Here is a 20,855-nt window from a genome sequence, read left to right as displayed (position 1 = left end):
TATTGTTGGATTATTATGTAAAAGCAGTATTTTAAAGCCGTTTCTCAACTATAACTCCAATTCCAAACATGCCAGAAAAACAGCCTCAAACCGAAAGTAGTGAACTACAACCTTCACAATCAGTGAGTGCACACGAATTAGAATAACACGCCAACAAAATGTAGAGCTGAGAGCCAAAAACAGAATAAAGGAAATTCCTCTTCTCATCATGTACACACCCACACACATAGGCACACACCCACCCACACACACACACACATATACACAGACACACACACACACACACACACACACACACGCACACACACACACACACACACAACAACACACACACACACACACACACACACACACACACACACACACACACACACACACACAACAACACACACACACACATACACACAATCACATGCACACACACAGGCACACACACACACACACACACACACACAGTATTTCACTGCAAAACTCGGAGGTGTGTAATGTATACAGCACGTCGGAGTCAACAGTCGAGACAAAGTGTTACGTTACTCCTTTCATAACTGCAGGTGAGAGGAGGAACATCTTGAACTGTGCTGAATGTGGGTTCTCACAACATCGACTCTATGTTACTCTGACTGAGTTTTAACTGAGCACAAACTAAAAGTTATGTGAAGGATGAAGCCATGTTTAGAGTAATTGTGCTGGAATTTGACATTTTTGGTTGCTTACGTCTCCAATGCTGAATAATAATACAGAGGATCTGAAGTGAATGTTGTTTTAAGTGTTACTCTGTCATATGCAGTATCATTGCATGGCCATCAGAATAATTTCATAAGAATTCTAGTTGAAAAAAAAAATCTGTTGTCAGTTATATTTTTATAGGAAAAAAAACAAAAATTGCCTAAGAAAGCTTTAGACAGGGAACCCACGTGGGAGGAATTGAGTGGACAAAAATAGCAATAGTAGAATTATGAATATATGAAAATGGATATGAGGGGATCAGAACATCTTTTGCATAGTTGATGGGCTTGGGTTGGTGTTAACATAAAGAATTTGATTGTAAATGTGTGATAAATGCATTGTAGAGAAATAATCATTATATAAATGTTTTAATGTATCTGAAATACAAAAGATGGATCTTAAATTGTACTTAAAGAAACAAGGTGTTAAATCATAAGAATATAATTCTCTATTCATGTGTCATTATGGAAAAAGGATTAATATGATCTAAAGAGAGGCTCAGAAGTATGATGCCCCATGACTACAATTGAAAGAAGCCTATATGATCTATAATTGTGTCCTAATTACTCATGTATTGTACTCCATGTGACAGGCTCCCTGTCTATAATGGAGTCAAGGCAGAAAGGTAATTTACAACCTTTGGGAGTTTTCATCAGTGCTCATGCAAGATATCCTAATTATAGAGATCAGCACACTGTAATTCTCCTCACACACATAATAGCCAGGTAAGACGCACAGCACAACAGAGCTCGGACTGAACAGAGCAGGCAAAGGGCCACTAGGAGATAAGATGAACACAGCTTTGTCGCTCCCTTCCTAAATACATCTGTACTTTTGAGGACAATCACTGTGAATTTTGACAAAGTTGGAAACTGAGCTCTCATATAAATGGCAGACAGGATTAGAATCTTTTAAAAGGCCCTTTGGCTCTAAATTAGAAATCACAACTTGTGTCTGACATGATCGTCATTAAGGAAATCGTTGACTGATAACAATATGCAAAAATAGAGCAATTCCTCTGATGAAAATTTTAAATAATTAAATTTGCCTCCCGGCATTGGGCCCAATAGAGACTCCAGATTCCCACGACAGGAAACAGGAACAAGTCGCTGAAGAAACTAAATGAATGAAAAACCATTTGTAATTGTAGGACGTTTATTTTCTGTCTCATGTCTTTTGTCGCACATCGTTCTTCACCCTGTTTGGCTGACGGATCAACACGCACACAATGTGATCGAAACCAGCGCAGGGTTGGTTTGTGAACACAATCGGCATTGCGCCCCAAAGTCACAATGTGCCTAATGACACTCAGATATTAAATCCAGCATTCTTTATGGTGTTGTCATTGTCGCCTCAGACTCACTGCTACAGGTGTTCACAACGTGCCTGGACCCGCAGAGGATTTAGGAAAAGCCTGCTCCTCCGCCACCACTTTATAACGTGTTAACATTCCAGCACACGTTGGAGTATCACCTCATGGAGAAGCGTCTTCCTGTTGCATGGTGCCACATTGCAATGAATACATCTCCTTCATTACCTTCTCCTATCTAACGTATATGCATTCTTCAGTCATTACAAAGGGATGCTGGTCTGTTTGGTTTTTTTAAATGGGCCTGGCAGTTATTAAATAAACACCGCAATGCTTGTTGCCAACGTTCGTGCATTCCTCTGGAGATGTTGGACAGCGCCCACGCATCTAAAGGAACAGGCAGAAGAGAACACAGACACTGCTGATTGTAAACACAACTTAATGATGCGATAGATCATCTTTTAATCAATCAATCAATCAAAATGTATTTGTATAGCACATTTTAACACACAACAAAGGTTGCCCAAAGTGCCGCACATAGATAAGCAGTCATACATTCGAAAAGAATGGATTACTAAAAGTAAGTAACGTTAAAATCAAGACAAACTAACACAAATCACACAAAAGTGGCAAGTTAAGATCAAAGCGGATAGGCCAGGGGAAATAAATAGGTTTTTAAACAGCTTTTAAACAGTTTAATTTAAGAATAAAACTATTTTTCTGGGTCTATAAAAGTAGCTGAAGATGAGAAATGTAAATTTCAGGATGCATTAGTTGGAAAAAGCCCCTTGTCTCTTGTAAATTAGAGGATACAGAAGCAATTTAAAACGTGCAGGTGTTGCAACTCGGCGCCAGAAGTGTAAAAGTTCAACAAACTCTTATGATGTCAACGGAATTCTTTTTTTAACACAAAGCCACAAAAAAAGGAAATAAAAAGGCTGTTTCTCAGTTTTCTCTATGACCTCTGCCTTGCAACGAGCACATGGGGACGGCGGGTTGCATAGAGAGTCCATCAAATAATCAAGATCATCAACAGAAAATCCTGATAATCCATTTATCATTTTTTTTTTAAATCAGAACAATTCTGAAATTCCCTTGTTGCAGCTTGTCAAATTAAATATTTTTTTGATAGTTGATAGACTGAACAATTAAGTGATTGATCAAGAGGATAAATCCCTCCAAAGCTGGTATGTTTGTCCATTTTTATGTGCAATATTACTTTTTTTATTATCATTGCAAATGTGATTTTTTTTTCAGTGTATTTGTTTTATTAATGTCATCTTACTTGTATTGTTATTCTATTAGAAGTTATTACTCTACTGGTTTTACTTAGCACAATCATTTTCTTCGGAATCAACAAAGTTCTATGTTATCTTTATTGTTACAAGAGCTGAACTAATTACTGGATTAACTGATTAATCATCGGACAAAAAAAATCTGCAGTTGGATAGTTGATTGACGGTCTCGGTCCTTTTTACAGAAAAACTTACAAACGTTTGATGCTTCTCAATTTGTTGCTTTTCTTTGTCTTCTGATTAGGAAATCATACTTGATTTGCTTTTGCTTTATTTATTTATTTTTTTAACAAATTGTTGCCATTTCTTGGAAATTTTAGCTGAAGTTTGAACTATTAATTAATGAATCAAAAAAATAGTGAATTCCTAAGTGAAATAATTGTTAGCTGCAGACCCATGGATGCTTTTCAATTTGTGCAGCGTTTTCTGATACACTGAATCATCGTCAACAGCCCGTTAATCCATTCATTCTTCCACAGAGACTTTAAAGCTGTCTGAAGGGGACACAAAAACAAACACAGGTGGCAGTGAACAGGTCTGTCCAGTAAGCAGCATCACCTAATGTCCTGAGGAAGGGACACACCTCCACCTGCAAGACTTCTGACCCAGCAGGGTCTCAACAAATCTATTCATACTTTAAGTATCATGAATCATAATAAATAAATACATAATAAATAATCAGAACTGTTTTGTGGGAACACAATGGAAGATAATAACTTAAATAGATGCTTTATGGGACATTTGCATATCTAATGACTCAGAGGCACATTGAATGTTACTTCTTGATGAGTCTATTATGATGTTTGTCTGTCATTTGCATTTAAAAAAAAAAAAAATCATGAAAGTCATTCAGTGTTGTTTTCTATAGAAATTAGCTATTTATTGCATTGTTTAGCCTTCAAACCATCACAAAAGTTTTTTTTTTTATTGACAATAAACAATAAAAATGATGGTGAAGAGACATTAAAATTACAAACATCAGCGTGTGCATATTTAGCTTGACGGCAGGTCTGATGTGTGTCATTTGTTTTTCTGCTGTTTTTCATGCTGTTCGAAATATTGTATTTAGATATTTTCTTTCTTTTTTTAAATAATTTTCCTCATGTTCCAGTTACTTTCTCTTTTACATATTTTAGAGGTATTTATGAAACCTATATATCTATTATATCTATTTAACATGATCTTTTCGTTGCATCGGTGAGTGTAACAGCTTTGTGACAAGTTCAATTAATTACATTCAATTCAAACTAATCTAAACTCCGACCAAACAAAATATATTTTTCAATGTTTGCATGATCTAAAAAGCAAACTATAACTTTATTATGCAAAGTATTGATGCAGTAATGTATTTATTATCTTTACTATAAGCTACAATCCTTACACTTTGACTGAAGAGTAATAGCGTGATTCGTATCTCTCCTGATGAGTGCAGTGGAAAAGGTTAACCTGCATACCTTCATACACCTGTTAACACCCTGAGGAAGAAGCACTTGTTCACTGCATCTATCTACCTTCCTCCACATGCAGTCCGTGGCCTGTAATCAGTGTCGCTGTAATAAATATCACGGTCCCCAACGCCGTAACGTCTCATTCCAACAACTCGCTAAGGACATTTAACTGTCACTGAAGGCAACAAAGGCTTTGTAGATTGGGAGGAGAGGGTGTTTTGGCTACAGACTTTATGGAGCTGCTATAGATCCAAGCAAACCTAGACTGCCTTCATGAATTACAGACAGGAATGTAACAACAACCCCCTTTAGGAACATACACAAATTGTCCGAATAATTCTTGTGATGGAAGAAAACAACTCTGTAACTTCTGCCACTGGAAGTCACAATGATTTAATCGTGGTTTTTTTTTTTTTTAACTCTGAGGAAGGGGGAGAATATATCAACTTCTTGGCAACAAATATTCAGGCATTTCTTTTGATTAAAAAAAAAATGCAATCTGACCAATATGAGCAGAAATCCTCAGTTCACAGCTCTGACAAAGAACTGCTTTTCTTACATCATGCCAGTGAGAAAAAAAAAACAAGGGGAAGTTAAAAGCACACCCTTCATCTCTCATTACTTTCACGTATTGAGGTATTTAAAATGCAAGATGAGCATCACTCAAACATCAAATGGCTGATTCATTAACATAGGAATGTTTGGGCTTTGATTTGAGCACTTTTCCTGCTCCACCAATGGTGTTCTCCCAGCTATGGTGCTTCCCTCCCCCTGCTGGTTTGCAAATTAAATTATTTTGTTTTTAATTATTTGCCAATATTGCATGTGAATACAATGACTCATCTGTTCCTAACTATTTGCTTTTGAAATAAAAAATAAACAAATCTCTCCTGTCTGTTACAACAGTAGCTCACACCCTCTATTGACCTACCGTTGTTTTTTTCCACAGCTATTGTAATAGAAACAGTGTGGCTGACGTGCTGTACTGTCCCTCCTTCACTGCTGCAATGACACAAAGAGAACATACCATCAGCGTTAGTCAGAATTATATTACGATGCCGTGGTGAGTGTCCGTTTCTTTTTGGAGGATCAGAAGAGGAATACTTATTTTCAATTTAATGAATCAGTAATCATCATGAAACATTGATGAATTAATCAGTATTAGGGGTGAATTTGTTTATGTGAAGACATCATGTCACTTAATCCATGAAAATAACTGTAATGGATTGGCTTATATGACACACTTAAGCTACTTATTCTTGGAAATGTCCATGGTATCCAGATAATGACCAAGGGGAAGTGATCTAAATAGTTTACTGGCATTTGAGCACCAATTAAAATGATAATTTTCTTCCTCCTACGCTGTGAATGGTCTGATCAGTTTTAGCTCAATGGCACCGCCTACTGTTTGCACGCAGCACTGCAGACTCACACGATGAGACGCACAAAAAGAGAAAACACATTGAGAATAAAACCGCGTCACGCGTTGGACGCGGTCATGTGATTTGAGCGTCTTACGTCAAGGCGCAAGTGAATTCAATCGCGGAAATGAGCAGTTCCTCGTCCTAAAGATGGTTCCTTTTCCAGCGTAAAGCAAGAAAAACGCAAAAAAAAAAAAAAAATGAGCGCTAGATATCGTAAGCCAAACGAAAAGCAACGGGATAAGATGACGTATCTGTTATTTGAATGTTTGGCTACAACTCATAATTAAAAAAAATAAAATAATTGCCTCTGAAGGCGAACAACATGGACCATAACAGAGCCGAAGGAGGCTCCTACACGGTGAGACGCTCACTAGTTTGCTTTTTAATCGTATGTTAATATTTCGTTTTTACCTGTTCTGTGTTTCAGGTGTTTAAATTCGTACAACGATGCTTCTGTGTCCTTTCGCGATAACAAAATAAATATTGTAACAAAATTGAAAATACAGAGGATTATAGATGTATATTTAAAACGACTGTAGACAAAAAAAAAAAATATCAACACGTCCGACAGTTAAAACTGTGAAAAGTTTTACAGAGCATAATGAAAAGAAAGGTGAATTTATCCTCTGGCTACGGTGGCCCCGAGGATCCAAACACAAACACCATGCCTTTGAGTTTTCTGAAGTGTTATGTTTGGACCATTGTTTTGCTGTGTTAAAAGTTACATTTTAATTGAACAGAAAGCTTGGATCGTTTTATTAAACATAAATAAACGTTTTCTCTTTTCTGTTTTTTTTTTAGGACAACCTCATTGGGACTTTACTTGCAATTTTTGGAAATGTGCTTGTCAGCATCTCCTTAAGTATTCAGGTACAGACGCCCTTCCTGTGTAAAAGCCCTGAACATGTATTTAATAAAATGCCTGCCGTCTCATCCAGGTGCCCTGACGCAGTAGTTAAAAGTGGTTTGAGCAGTTTTGTTTGACTAATTTCTGGGTATGATGTTTTCTTACGTCAACACTGTGTGTACACAGCTTCTGGGTCGACTAGTCAGGGTAACCCCTTACGGCTGTCAATACAGGGTTTCATCTTAAATGGATCAAATAATATTCAGTTGTCCTCTCATGATACGCCCATGTAATTTATTTTGTCCCTTTTTCTAATTTACAATATCCCTCTCGCAAAACTATTTCCTGCTGTGGGTTCATATGTGATTTTTTTTTTTTTTTTTAAGCTACGCATAACATTTAGGATTTTCTGTGTACATTCTGTCTCTGCTGTATTTTACCTGCATGCTTTTCACTTGCAGAAATACAACCATTTGACATTGGCGGGAACAAAGGACCAGCGTGCCTTCTACCGCACGAAAACCTGGTGGTGTGGTTTTGTATTCACCTGCCTAGGGGAGGGAGCCAACTTTGTCTCTTACGCTTTCGCCCCCCTCGCTCTCGTAGCACCTCTGAATGCGGTGTCTATACTGAGTGAGTATTAACTCCATGTTCCCAAGTAATCGTGAGAACTGGCAGCTACACAGCCAATTATTATATGTTTGTTAACGGGAAAGTTTGTTCTAACATCTCCTTTCAAAATGTTTTCCAGCAAGCTCAATTTTGGGATTTATTTTTCTGCGTGAGAAAACGAAACCAAAGGACTTTGCAAGTAAGTTCAGAATAAGTATTATGTGCAATTAAATTGACAGTCATGCAAATAACACTGAACTCGTGCCATCGTATGCAAATTCTCTCTGCTGCTCTTGTGACTCTGACACAGTCAAAGAGTTTCTCTCAGTACCGGGACTATTTTGTTTGAAATGTACCCACCCTATAAAAGTGTGCTGACTCTCACTTAACAAGCACAGATTGCTTTTAATAAGTTGCATGTTTTATGTTATTTCAGAGCAATATTGGCTGACCTTCCTGGGCTACTTCCTCACAATAGGAGGAACATACCTCTTTGTAGCATTCGGACCAAACTCTCATGAAAAACTCAAAGCCGAGAACATTGTGAAGCACATTGTCGGGTGGCCTGTTCTCCTGTATCTGGTAGGATATTTGTATTTACTGTAAAAGTTTAGGTACAGAAGGTTCTATCAACATGTATCTAGTGTTGCCTGTCGATAGATCTTCTTAGCTGAACTTCCATCCCACACTGAGTAAACAAATATTAAACAGTTGATTCGGATGTATCGGCCAATTGTGAATCTAAGACGCTGCTAAATAGCACGCTCAATAAAGACATGCTGTATATCCCGAACAAAATCCAATTGCAAAATCCAGAGGCAGTTATATTCTTGTTTGAAATATTCTTTTACACCTCTGGGTTTACAAAATACAATTTTCACACACCTCCCGAACCATCATTCATGTTCTGTCGATGCAACATCCTTAAAAAGTAACACGACAGACCTGCAGGACGGCACTAGGGAGTCATTTTTGAGGCTGGAGGTTGTAAAGTTGGCAAGAAAAAACATTCAATGTTGTTGAAAGTCTGCTTGTGGAGACCAACATCAGACGATATAATTTTTGCCTGAGCAAAGTGGTCACGTGCAGACCATTACATTATCTCTACAATAACAAGCTCCACTAAGTTAGTATTTACTGCGGGGCTGTTGTGTTGTACGTCATGTTTTTCTTTTGTTGTTTTGGATTATTTGATCTTCCCTTTAGGCACAAATTCTGCTCCCCAAACTTGCACCGAACATCAAAATTCTTGAGTTATGTTGGTATTCAGCAGACACACTTGTCCCTGGCTCTTAGATTAATTGTGCTATTATTGAACCTTCCAGTGCTTCATGTTTTGTTTATATGATATTAATTTGGTGTTTATCGTTTGCTATTTTCCTAATTACCAGCTCTTGGGGATAATCACGTTCTGCCTGCTTTTATACTTCTACAAGCAGCGCAGCGCTAACTACCTCGTTATTATTCTGCTGCTGGTCGCTTTACTGGGTGAGTTTCCTGCATTAAAAGCCGGTCAATCTCATATCGTCTACTAAGTCGAGCTATTACCGATATTTATTAGGATACATTGAAATGTTTTTAGTGGTCTAAAGAAAATGAATCGTATTACTTGTTTGTTCTGTGTTTTGCTGTACTTTTTGCACACAGGCTCCGTCACAGTCATTACAGTGAAGGCGGTGTCAGGCATGCTGGTTCTCAGCATCGAGGGCGCCATGCAGCTTGACTACCCCATCTTCAGTGTCATGTTTGTGTGCATGGTGGCATCAGTGGTCTTCCAGGCCAGGTGAGACACCTTCATTGGAGACGCTTTTGTACCGTTCATTAGCAGGTTATATTTTTGACTCTTTAGGTGCACCAAATTACACCTCCTTATGTTTCAGTGAGGTTATCCTGATGGTACTCGTTCACTGTTTTGTGTCATTTCTTCCTAGATTTCTCTCCCAAGCTTGCAAGCTGCACGACTCCTCCCAGATTGCCAGTGTCAACTACATCCTCTCCACCATCTTCGCTGTGGTAGCTGGTGAGTTATGACATTCTTTTCTGCTGGATTCCTCTATTGGCATGTTGTTTTAAATAGAAAATCATCAGCTCTCTTGGAGCTGGAGTAACAGTTGAAAACTCCTGCTTTGCTTCAGCTTCATACTCACACAATGTAGAAAACATGAAGGACTTCTTCTATTCTGGTTTTCAGGAGCTGTGTTTTACTGGGAGTTTAACAGTGAAGACGTCCTTCACATCTGCATGTTTTTGTTGGGGTGAGTAATCATCCTTCATAGAAGACATTTTGACACATCACAATAGGAAAAGATGAGGTGGAACTGATAAAATAACAGAGACTGAATTCCATTTTGCTTCTTCGCTTTCTGGAAGTAAGGCTTTGGGCTTATTAGGACATTTAAATAGAACTGAGCCATTGTTCATGTTATTTGTGATACATGTGCCTTTCCTCCTATGATAAGTCAATATATGTGCTGTTGGGAAAAGCAGAAGTAAATTTGTTTTGAGTAAAAGCTGTAACAGATTGTTTTGTGCTTTGTACAGGTCTGCATTCTGTTTCCTTGGCGTGTTTCTCATCACCAAAAGCAAGAAAAAGAACAAGACCTTTGAGCCGTATGTCACCATGGATGTGGCTAATGGTTTGTATACTTTAAATACATTATATCTATTTTCATTTAAAGCAACACAGGCCAATTGTTTTAAGTTATCAAACATGCCTAGTCAACCTTTAAATACAAAATTGAAGATCCATCACACAGTAATTTTACCTCCTCAGTCTTAATACTGTTCCACCATCAGGTGTCCCGACGATTCATGAAAAGGGCCTGGTCACTCAGCCAGACTTCAACGGTTCTTTTTCCTACGGGGCTCTTGTCAACAATGATGGAGCGGCTCCTGCTACTCAACCAGTCAACCTGCAACAACCACCAGCCGGCTCCAGATCCACTGATGCGTCTCGTGGCCAGCCTGACCTAAAGAAAGATTGAAACTGAATACGAACCACCTTTACTCCTTTCAACTATAAACAACATTCAAGGACCTTGAAAGGCTAGGACGGGTATCTTCACTTCTTTTCTCCCAAAACGCTGTCCAACTTCAGGGCCAGTAGGCGGCGTGCACTGGGTGTTTTAAATGTCCTCTTATCACTTTACACTCCTCTCTTCTTTTTTTTTTTTTTTTTAAACCAAAACCTTGAAAGTTTTCCTTTTTTGAGATTATGTCAATTGTAATAATTACAGAAATGAGCAGACAAAAGCAACCTGAATCTGTTGACTGTTGTGGCTTCAGAAATATGACAGCAGAGACAGTGTTGCACCTTGAAGCTTTCAGCCTTATACTCCGTCATCTTTGAAGCATCCAGTGAGTACCGACTTTGACAAATATTAAGCAATGTTGTTCCTTTTCCCCCATTAATGGGAATATACAATGATCTGTTCTTCCTAAAGGGTTGGCCAGCAACCAATGTTCGAATGTACTTTCAGAGTTTGTCAGAAGACTTGCCAATGAACATTTTGACTTTGATCTAACTACCTGCCTCTTGCGTGAACAGTTTTAACTCAGTTTTCTACCATTCGTTCTCGGGATTACATTGAATTACTGCTTTTTCTAATGTGACCAAATACTGGGTACAATTGTTGAATTTATTGTATAATATTTATTCATGTTCTCTTATAACCTGCTTTTAATGTGCCTTTAAAAGTAGTTTTACACTGGATAGATTACTGTAAGGCGGTATATAACAAAAGTAGGTGAGTGATAAATCACTGTCAGATCAGATATCAAAAGGCAACTGCAACCCTTCAGTGCCTGTCTAAATGAAAAATATAACGATGCATGATTTGATGATAGAAGTGACAGCGTGTGATTTGGATGACTCATAGCAGGGAAGTTGTCTTGACATTGTCTTCACCAGGTACAACTGGTTTGAAGTATCAAAAAGTATCCTAAAAAAAAAGAAAAATTGGACATGGTAAACTTTGTTTATTTTAGTATTCCCTTTATCCTGATTGCTTGGAGATTCTGGGGGCAAACAAAAAGTATGTAGATAATAGTATTTAATTACAACATTTTTCTCTCGTACAATGTGTTACAAAAGTCACCTTTTGCAAGCTGAAAAATGCCACAATATATGAGTGAATCTTAGCATAAATGGTACTCTATCAGGCACTTCTCATCATGAAGCACTGCAGCTCTGCATCTCTTCAGTGTTAATATAACAGCAATAGAAATGCCAGATGCACAGTGTTCCGTATATGTGGGTCTTTTAGTGATCTAGTCTGTGGTTGTTTGTTGAAATGTGTTTCCAAGTTTAATGTTGGCATCACTGTGTAAAGCAAGGGCTCTCACTCATAATGAAACTAGGATTGCTTTCCATTGTGAATGATATGTAATCCTGTGTCATAACATGTAATGTAATGCAGTTTGGGTGTATTTGGAGTGATGCCTCCTGCGGTTTCAAATACATTTTTGGTTGTCCGAGTACAACTCGAAACTTAACATTACACTAATGTGACTCCTCAGACTTCTTTTATTATTTCAGGGCCTCTACCTCAGTTGAATGTTGGATAAGGGTCAGTTCTACTTCACATTTCCCCATTAAATTCAAGTAACAACTCAAAATTTAAGTGCATGAAATGTGCTGTATTAATCTTAGTTCTGCGGCCATAAAGCAAAACTAGTATTATCCCATTCCAGTAAAATCCTACTGATCTAACAGACTACTTTTATGGAAACCGTTTTAAAAACAATGAGAAACTAAAAATCAACTGTTTAAAAAAAATGACAAAAACACAATAAGTACCTTTTTTGTGTGTGTGTGCGCAACAGGTGGATCCAGAGAATTGGAACAGTAATCCATGTTGAAACATTAAATGTCTGTAGACCTCGTTACCTTTACCCAGCAGGAGAGACGGTGAACTTATCCTTTGGCCGATTTGACTTCTCTTGGACGTCCTTGTCAAATGATTAAATCCAGTTTGCAGCAGCGAGCGCTCAGCGTGCCGCTTCGCTGCTGGATCGCCACCAATCCTGAAACCTCAGCGTCCTCCCCTTGGTGCAGCCTGATTGGTTGCCGTGTTGCCTGCGCCGGCTTCCCATTGGTTTAACCTGACGTTGGAGTAGGCTGCGTCAGAGACGGTATCCAACGATCCTGCCATAACAAACCGCCACCACGCATCTGACAGCAGCCAAAAATATCAAAGCAGCTGAATTCAGTCTCTCATTCAACAAAGTCACCTGTACGTTATGTTCCTAGTCCGCTTGCAATGACTTCTCTCGGCCGCTTTCACTGACAGTAGTGAGGTGAGTAATGATACAGACGAGAAGAATTTCCACCGGAACCGGTATAAAGGAAAAATGAAAACAGTAACTTCATCCGTGTGAAAGCCGCCCTTGGCTCTCTGGTAACTTTCGTATACATTTCATCTTTTTTCTTTTCTTTTTTTTTTTAGAGCTTTGTAAACAGCATTTGGTGTTGGGAATAAAGTGAGAACAGACAATGATAAATGCTCGTGGCGCTTTACGTAATAATCCAGGGGTTTCCTCGGTGTACACCCAATGCAAATGTTGATGTCACGATCCTCTCCGGCCACAGAGGCAGTGGACGTGTGATGTTTACGGTGTCATCCCCTCTCTTTGTTTGCCTTCAGGCAAGAGGGTGCAGTTGTCGACGTCACCTGATGAAATAAACGTCCTCGTCGTTGTCAATCTAAATCCGGCTGACGGTATTGAGCTCAAAAATATTGATGATGTGCGTCATTCTGCTGGGTGTACGTGCGGATACCGCTAGATGGCGCTCTAGCCTCAGGACAACGTTGCCAGACTCTGGGCTAAAACCCCATCCGAGTGAACGTTTCACACAACGGGGTCACATCCAACCCTTTTCTTTTACACGAGAGTTTCATTTCTTCCCACGTGTTGCCTCTTTGAAATTATTAGAATTTAAACCTTTCGTCAATAAGTCAGAAAATGAATCAAGCACTGCTTGGTTAATTTAATTATCATTTATGTCATTTCTTAAAGCAACAATATCAGATTTACTTCCAGCTTTTAACCTTACTCAACCTCCCATAATTTCAAAATCCATTTTGGACTGCTTCTTGCCAAACAAATTCTTACATGCGTCCCCTAATTCTTGTGCTTTAATCTGTACGATTGCAGCAACAAGTAGTTTTAAAAGTGAGGCTCATGGAGATTGTTGTTTCTGCCAGTAGCATCTTTATTAAAAACGGTTGCCTGAAGACTTTTGACTGGAAACAGATGGTAGATTTGCTCTGAGTCACCAGCTAACGCCCAACAGAACCAAGAAGAAAAAAAAGAAAAAAAAAGATGCAAAGTAAACTGACCTACAAGAAAGATCAAAACATGAAACAAGCCTCTCTTTCTTTTCTGTTCATTTTCTGTCATTTACTTCATGTGATTTGCTTCGCTTGATCGTCCCACTCTTTAATTTCCCTTGCATCGCTTCTCTTTAATCTGTCCCACAGCCGGCTGTATCATCATCATCACTAACACTGTGCTCTTCACATACCAGTGTCACTATCGCCTCAAACCCTCCTCACTTTTCCACAAACGTCTAGCCAGCAAAGTCGCCTCATCTCCCAACTTCCAATCTCTTAACCTCCCCACTCCCCAGCTCCCAGCCTCTGTGGTCCTCCGCCGCCCGCTGCCGGCCTCCCGAAAGGCTTCGACATGCTGCGAGAGAGCTCCAAGGCGTGGAGCAACGGCTCGGAGGCCTACAGCAGTGACCCCGAGGAAGACGAGGAGGAAGAGGAGGAGGATGAGGACATGGTGTTTGGGGAGAGTGGTCACGACGGTGTGGCGGAGGAGATGATGGATCTGAGCGACCTTCCCACAGCGCTCTTTGCGTGCAGTGTCCACGAAGCCGTCTTCGAACAGGACGCGCACAGGGTGAGACGCCGCCGCCGCCGCCGACTGACTTTCTGGCTCATATTTTCGCGTGTGCGTGCGTGCGTGTGTTTATGTGACTCGGCGCGCCAGTGTGTGTGCAAGTTTGACTCAGCTCCCTCGATGTGTCAGCCCGTCAAGGATTCAAAGCCACACGTGCATGGTGTCATCCACAGCTTCTGCTCCTGTCTGTCGAAGTCCAGTCACGCTCACAAGCTGCGCTGCTGATTGCTCAACCTCAACAGCGAGAAAAACACACCTGATGCTGTTATTTATTTGCCAGGGAACATGACTGCAGGGCTGCATGTCACCATATAACAAGCACAGAGTCATGAGCCATACTCAACGTTAATCCATTTGTCTGTGCACATCATTCAATCCTCACCTTGTGCAGCGTGTTCTTCATGCCCACTTGAGCTTATAGATTTGGCAAAAGGCCTCATACATATAGTGGCATTTGTAGCAATGCACACACGTACTGTATTTCTGTTCAGGCTGCTCTAAGATGCATTGAGTCTTTATCCAACTAGCGGAGCTGCAGTACTTTAGATCGTTGGATCCTTTTTAACTTGAGGATGACACAAAGAAAATACTTTAAATTTTCTGCCCCTCTGATCCAATTATGCTGTCCCACCATCCCTCCATCCTTCCAGCTGGCATCCTTACATCTTCCCCCCTCTTCTCTCTGCACCTCTGTCAGGTCCATCCGTCTCTCTTCACTGTGTCGGACTCTCAAAGCTGTCCAAGTGGCCTTTTGCGAAATAGTTTTCTCCCCTCTTGTCTGATCCCAGCATACGAGCTTGCTTGTTAACTTTCCTCTCCCTCCTCAGGTCTTTTAATATTCACCCTCCACCGTGTCTCTTCTTAGCCTTCTTTATTTATCCTCACTATGTATATAAATGCAAAGCAGAGAGGCTAAATTTGGTGCATGCACAAAATCCCTTTAAATGAATCACTCCGGCTTTGTGAGTTTGCCGTTTGTACACCCGTTGCTTCTAGCGGTGGAGTCCGCCCCCCCTCCTTTCCCTCTCTTTTGTGTTTTTTTTGGTTTTTTTTTTTTTTGCCTCCTCACTTCATTACGATTCACACTCTGGCTTTTAAGTGGAAATGCCTCCCACACACCCCTCAGTCAGAACATGTCAATAGAGTGTTCTCCGTATGTTTCGGTTAAATGAGCTGCGCTAAAAATAGGACTTTTGACATTTATTTAAACTTTCAAAATGAGGACAGGCAGGGATGAGGAATGAGATGAAAAAAGGAAAAACGGGCTGCTTGAGATGTTTTCAGAGAACGAACGGGGACTTTATGAGGTTGTTTGATGCTATACGTACGTACATACATACACACACACACACACACACACATACACATGCATAAACACACAATCTGTACCTTATTTTAAAATTGAAAAATTTTCGCATTTCCCTGACTGCTAAAAATCTTGACATCTCTAAATCGGTTGTCTTCATACTCTATGAAGAACAGGGACATGGCAACCTACATTTTTGTGTCTTTGGGCTCTTGGCTTTCACCCAACACCGACATTACCTTCTGTTTCTGTTCTCAAAGGCCTGCATGCAGGAGGACGGGCTGTTTCTGTAATCTGTGCTCTTTTAACAGAGGGAGTGAGGGACATGACCCTTCATATTTAGAAGAAGCTCTTAGCACGCTGTAAAAGCCTTTCCCTTTCTTCTGCATTAGTGAAAAGTAAGTAAAACCTCGTGGCACACTTTCTCTTTTATCTGCTCTATTTTGTTCCCCTGAATATCTTTTGGCTAACATGTAGAGATGCCTGAAAAGTGCATATTGTTTCTTGTGGAATCTCGGAGCTGATGGGCGAGCCCACGTCTCCACTGATTGAGTTTATTATGTATTGACAAATTTGGATAAATTCTCGATGAAAAAAGAGCAGCACCGCAGCACTTAAATGATTTGAATGATCTTGCACGGCTCTCAGATCATCTGTCCTGCAACTGAAATAGGAAATAGGCTTTTTTTTTTTCCTGTGTATTATTTTTAATAAGAAATGCAGCTTTTGAGATGAGACTGGTGGCTTTTATTTACTTAATGTTTCAATGAGGTCCAAGATTTTCCTACCTTCACATCCATTGTATTTTCCTCCTGAACAAGTTTATCAATTGTTTGTACAAATTATCCAGTTGGATATTTTTTTAATTCCTATTTTCCAACATTTCTTAACATTAGACATCAAATGCTCATCTTTATCTCTGGACCGTTCCTTACAAAAACAAAAACAAAAACAAAAAAAAAAACAAAAAAATCAAGTGAATTTCACGTGTAAAAATGATTTTTCTGTAAGCAATAATGATGAAAATAAGTCCAGAACAAAATAAAAAGCTTGTCAATCAAACCAACCGAAAAAAACAACAACAAAAAAACACCTAAATTTAACAGCACACTTTCTGTGCCAGCTCATGTTAGATTTGACTTTGAAAATGCTGAGTTTACAGCTTTTTTAGATTAGTCGTCATTGTGGCCTGAGGAATGATCCACAGTATGATTAGCAACCTGATAGCGAGGAGGTTAGGGCTCATACCAAATGGCCTCAAATGCCATCTGTTGCGAATCCCAGGTTTGATTCCCAGACGGCCGGACCTTTACTGCATGTCATTCCCTTGCTCCCTTTCCCCACATTTCTGTCTATACTGCACTACCTGAATAAAGGCCAAAAATGCAAAAAAAAAGATATGTAAAAAAAAAAAACAAGAATGTAGTATTACCACGGTGTTCACTCTATGCAATGCTGCAGCCAGCGTGGCTTCGAATTCTGGCATGATTAATTATCTACCGTCTAGCTCCCGCGGAAAACAAGTGTATACGAGTAGTGAGGGAGAAGAGACGGAGGTGTGTGTGTGTGTGTGTGTGTGTGGGCTAAGTAACAAGGCAAAGTGGTTTCTGTGCTTGTCAAGACAAAGGTCAGAGGGGCCATTATAAGTCGTCCCTCATATTGCCCAGTGTATATTAGGCCTAATCAGCACAGTGCAAATCTTTCATCGCTGCTGTCAGACTGAGCTCTCCTCAATCCATAACCAGCGCAATCAAGCAAGCACCGGCTGCAAGCTTATTACAACCACCAGCAAAATGTTTTCATCTCGCAGGCAATAAAAAAAAAAATTAAAAAAAGTAACTATTTAAGTTGCTTCACTCTGTTGTCATAGGATTATACAGAATTAATTATGTCATCGTAAAGCTGCACTAAATCAATACTTTTATATTAGTAACAACCAAGCGATATATGATATCATTGTTGTGTTTACAGTTTGTTCTTTTGCCAGCCAGCACTCAAATATCATTTGGGTTAGGTTAGGTAGTTACTTTATTAATCCCCGAGGGGAAATTTTTTAATTGCTTTAAAAGGGTTGGTTCACTAAATGAAGAAAAAACAAACAAACATAATTTCTCTCTTATCTCGAGTAGTAGCTTGCTATGCAGATAATAATAATAAATTTTTTTAAAAGATTTAAAAACAGAGGTTTTGGAACATCTTTTCTAATTATCATCATCTTTATTTTTCCTCTCCCTGCCCAGTACAGTGGAGTGCCACTAGTACCAATACTAAACCAGTGTACTAGCTCGCTTTAACCTTTAATGATAGTGTGTCGAGTTCGCTGCAAAGCTCTGCACCTACACATAGTTACAGCAGTACTTGACAATACTACACTATATACACCATACAGTGTGATACTCTATACTAGCAACATATTTTGTCTGGACCTAAAAAAGTATTGAGCTTTTACAGGAAATGAAGCACATACTCTTGTCACCAGATTTCAATGCCAATAGTTCTATAAATAGACCATAGTGCTGAGTTGCCACAAAAATGCTGCTAACTTTTTTTTTTTGTTCATTTTTCCAAAGCCAAGAGCACCACTGAGGTGAAAAATATGCGCATGGAAGATACTACTAGAGGTGAACAGACTTTTTTTTTTTTAAATAGAGTACATTGGCCTTCCAGTTGACTCACCACAAGTATTAACAGTAGCCATTAGATCTGAACTGTAAAGATTTTCCAAGCTGTTCCTCTGAGCGATGCATTAGCAGTGCAGCATTGATGGAGTGCTGTAAGTATGTGAAAAGTTGAACCACTTGAGAGTAATGCGTTTGAAAGTGTGACTCATATATATGATGATATATGATATGATATGATATATATATACTGGATGATAGAGTAAGGCAACCCCAGTGCAGTTGTGCAGCTGAAACATCAGGGACTAAAGATAGGGTGATGGAGGATGTGCAAAGTGAGAAGTAAAGTGAGTGTGAACGTGCGCGTTTTATGTCCACATACAGTATAATGCATTTGCATACAGTGCGCATGCATGCGCGCGGTAGTGATGTGTTTGCATGTGTCAGACTACAGTCTATTTTTGGGTGCCGGTCCTCGGGGGTGAACGTGAGGGAGCGGGTGCTTGGCAGGCTGAAGGTCAGACATGATGCAGTGCAGAGTGAGTGAGTGCCCCTGGCTTCCTGCTCCTGATGCAGCCTGGATATTATTCTGGTACACTGACCCGGGTCGTTTCACCTTCCCAGTGCGCTTGTTTTGCCTCTGTTTATCATACCGATGAAAGCAGAAAGCAATTTAAGACAAGTGGACAACAGCAGAGAGCACAGTTTGGCTAAATTGAGCTGGTGCAGCACTCAAGATGACAGTGTTTTCTTCTGCAGTTACAGTTTTAACTAGGCTGGTATTACCGGACCCAAATTCACTGTGTGAATCTATACGAGTGTGGCCATGCTGCAGTGGGGATTGTTTCCAGTAGTTTCATCCCACTGGGTGAAAACATCAGGTTCATTTTGAAGCTACTGGAGCAGCCTTTAACCAATCTGCATTGACCGCCATGTGCTGTATGTTGTGCACCTAAATGCAAACAGGGTTTCCAGACTGCAGTCATAGCAAAGAATTCAGCTATGAGACATAGTCGGGCGGAGCAAGGCTCGGTTTCAACTGCATCACTCATGAGGAGTATTTTAAGATTACGTCAGCTACTAGATTTTCCAGTAAAATGAGTGGCTCTACTGAGGCTGCAGATATATATTAATTCATACTGTGCTTTATAGTACTATTACAGAATATGTAATTGTTTTTTTTCTGCAGAGCTTGAAAGCATCTTTGAAAATGTATTTTTGTCTGGCTTGAAGTAAATGAAAAGGCCCTAAAGGCCACCCCAAGTCTTGTGTTAGCTTTGTTTTGTGTTGGGATCGAGCGAATTACACATTTATCAGTGAGTGAACTCCAAACCCAACCAGCTCAGGCACCAAACCAGTCAGGCTTGGTTTTGTACTTCATTTCTAATGCCATTTTTGTGCCATCTTGGATGAGCAGCACTGGTCACCATCTACACTACACCAACAAACCCACAATACCGACTATCGAACAGCTTGTGGCCGAAGCCAAATGAATGGAATCAATCTGGACTGAGAAAATATTCAACTTTACCGCAAACTTTACATGCCACCTGCACAACATTTCTGCTTTCTCTTTCTGCTACGAGAGTAGGAAAAAACCACAGGTGTAAATGATGCAGTAGTGATGTATGAATCCATTACCTGTTTCATTTTCAGGGTCCTGTTATGGGTGCTGACTCACCCTCACGCTGTCATGACTCACTGGGCCTCAATAGACATGGTTAATGTTATTAGCAGCACCTGTGCTTCGAGGTCAACATGCCCTCAGTGGGTGAAAAAAAGAAAGAAGAAGCCTTTTCTTATGAGTACATGGCTTGCAGTGACATCAGTCTTTGTAGTCACCCACCTTCAGTCTAATGAGCCTTGATTGAAAACACCTGTGTGGGTGTCTTGTGCAGGTTATCAGGGTTTAGATTTGATATAACAGAAAGACGGCGATTCTTTTGCATTGTGCTGAAATGACTAGTTCATTAATTATTTACTCTGATAATCAAAGGAAAATGCAGAGCATTCGCGAGCTTCACCCTCTCGGCTTTTCTTATTTTTGTATCTTTAAATATCGCTGGCAACTCGAAGGCGTCACGCGTAACTTTCAGCGGGCTTTTTTTTTTTACACCCCTCGCTCAGCTCTCATTTCTCCTCTTTTCAGAGAGAATTTTCAGTTTTTATACTTTTTACTTGGGAGTCTTTCGGTACAGTCACGATATCCGCAATGTAATATTAAAACTAGAAGGGCACTTGGAGAGTGCGGACTTCCAACAAAGCCTGCAGGCCATTCTTCTGTTATGTGCAAACTGATACGCAAACAGGAACCCACTAGGTCAGGAAACTGCAAGAAAACAGAACCTCACCGGCAGAAGTGTA

The 20,855-nt window shown here is 39.8% G+C and overlaps 2 protein-coding genes and 1 long non-coding RNA gene across 3 annotated transcripts in view; 2 read left to right on the top strand and 1 right to left on the bottom strand.

Annotated features, from left to right (window-relative positions):
- Positions 1-1,932: 1,932 nt before the first annotated feature.
- LOC138200029 (uncharacterized) lies at positions 1,933-10,515 on the bottom strand. Its single transcript, XR_011178381.1, has 3 exons — positions 10,427-10,515; positions 5,710-5,780; positions 1,933-2,422 (listed from the first exon to the last, which is right to left on the bottom strand). It is a non-coding gene; the product is annotated as an uncharacterized lncRNA (long non-coding RNA).
- nipal3 (NIPA like domain containing 3) lies at positions 6,309-12,160 on the top strand. Its single transcript, XM_069152403.1, has 11 exons — positions 6,309-6,560; positions 7,004-7,072; positions 7,511-7,682; positions 7,801-7,860; positions 8,098-8,243; positions 9,053-9,149; positions 9,309-9,444; positions 9,593-9,681; positions 9,853-9,916; positions 10,203-10,297; positions 10,458-12,160. Exons 1-11 carry the CDS (start codon positions 6,525-6,527, stop codon positions 10,643-10,645), a joined length of 1,152 nt encoding a protein of 383 aa, XP_069008504.1. The 5' UTR covers positions 6,309-6,524; the 3' UTR covers positions 10,646-12,160.
- Positions 12,161-12,809: 649 nt separating this feature from the next.
- rcan3 (regulator of calcineurin 3) overlaps positions 12,810-20,855 on the top strand; it is a 40,036-nt gene continuing 31,990 nt past the window's right edge. Inside the window, exons 1-2 of the mRNA XM_069152400.1 lie at positions 12,810-12,959; positions 14,293-14,567. Of these exons, the coding sequence (XP_069008501.1) occupies positions 14,349-14,567 (219 nt within the window). The 5' untranslated portion in view covers positions 12,810-12,959; positions 14,293-14,348. The remainder of the gene's footprint in view (positions 12,960-14,292; positions 14,568-20,855) is intronic.

The sequence above is a fragment of the Embiotoca jacksoni genome, unplaced genomic scaffold, assembly GCF_022577435.1.
Source record: "Embiotoca jacksoni isolate LCO1_2020_lvr unplaced genomic scaffold, fEmbJac1.0.p SCAF_18, whole genome shotgun sequence".
Classification (NCBI taxonomy): domain Eukaryota; kingdom Metazoa; phylum Chordata; class Actinopteri; family Embiotocidae; genus Embiotoca; species Embiotoca jacksoni.
The sequence above is the reverse complement of the archived record's forward strand: the minus strand, read 5'-3'. Positions and strand labels throughout refer to the sequence as shown.

What these genes read in the sequence shown, in the direction of transcription:
- nipal3 (XM_069152403.1), top strand. Translation starts at nt 6,525, where the DNA reads ATGGACCATAACAGAGCCGAAGGAGGCTCCTACACG. An exon ending in CCGAAGGAGGCTCCTACACG is followed by an intron (nt 6,561 to 7,003) that starts GTGAGACGCTCA and finishes TTTTTTTTTTAG; the next exon opens with GACAACCTCATTGGGACTTT. An exon ending in CATCTTCGCTGTGGTAGCTG is followed by an intron (nt 9,682 to 9,852) that starts GTGAGTTATGAC and finishes TCTGGTTTTCAG; the next exon opens with GAGCTGTGTTTTACTGGGAG.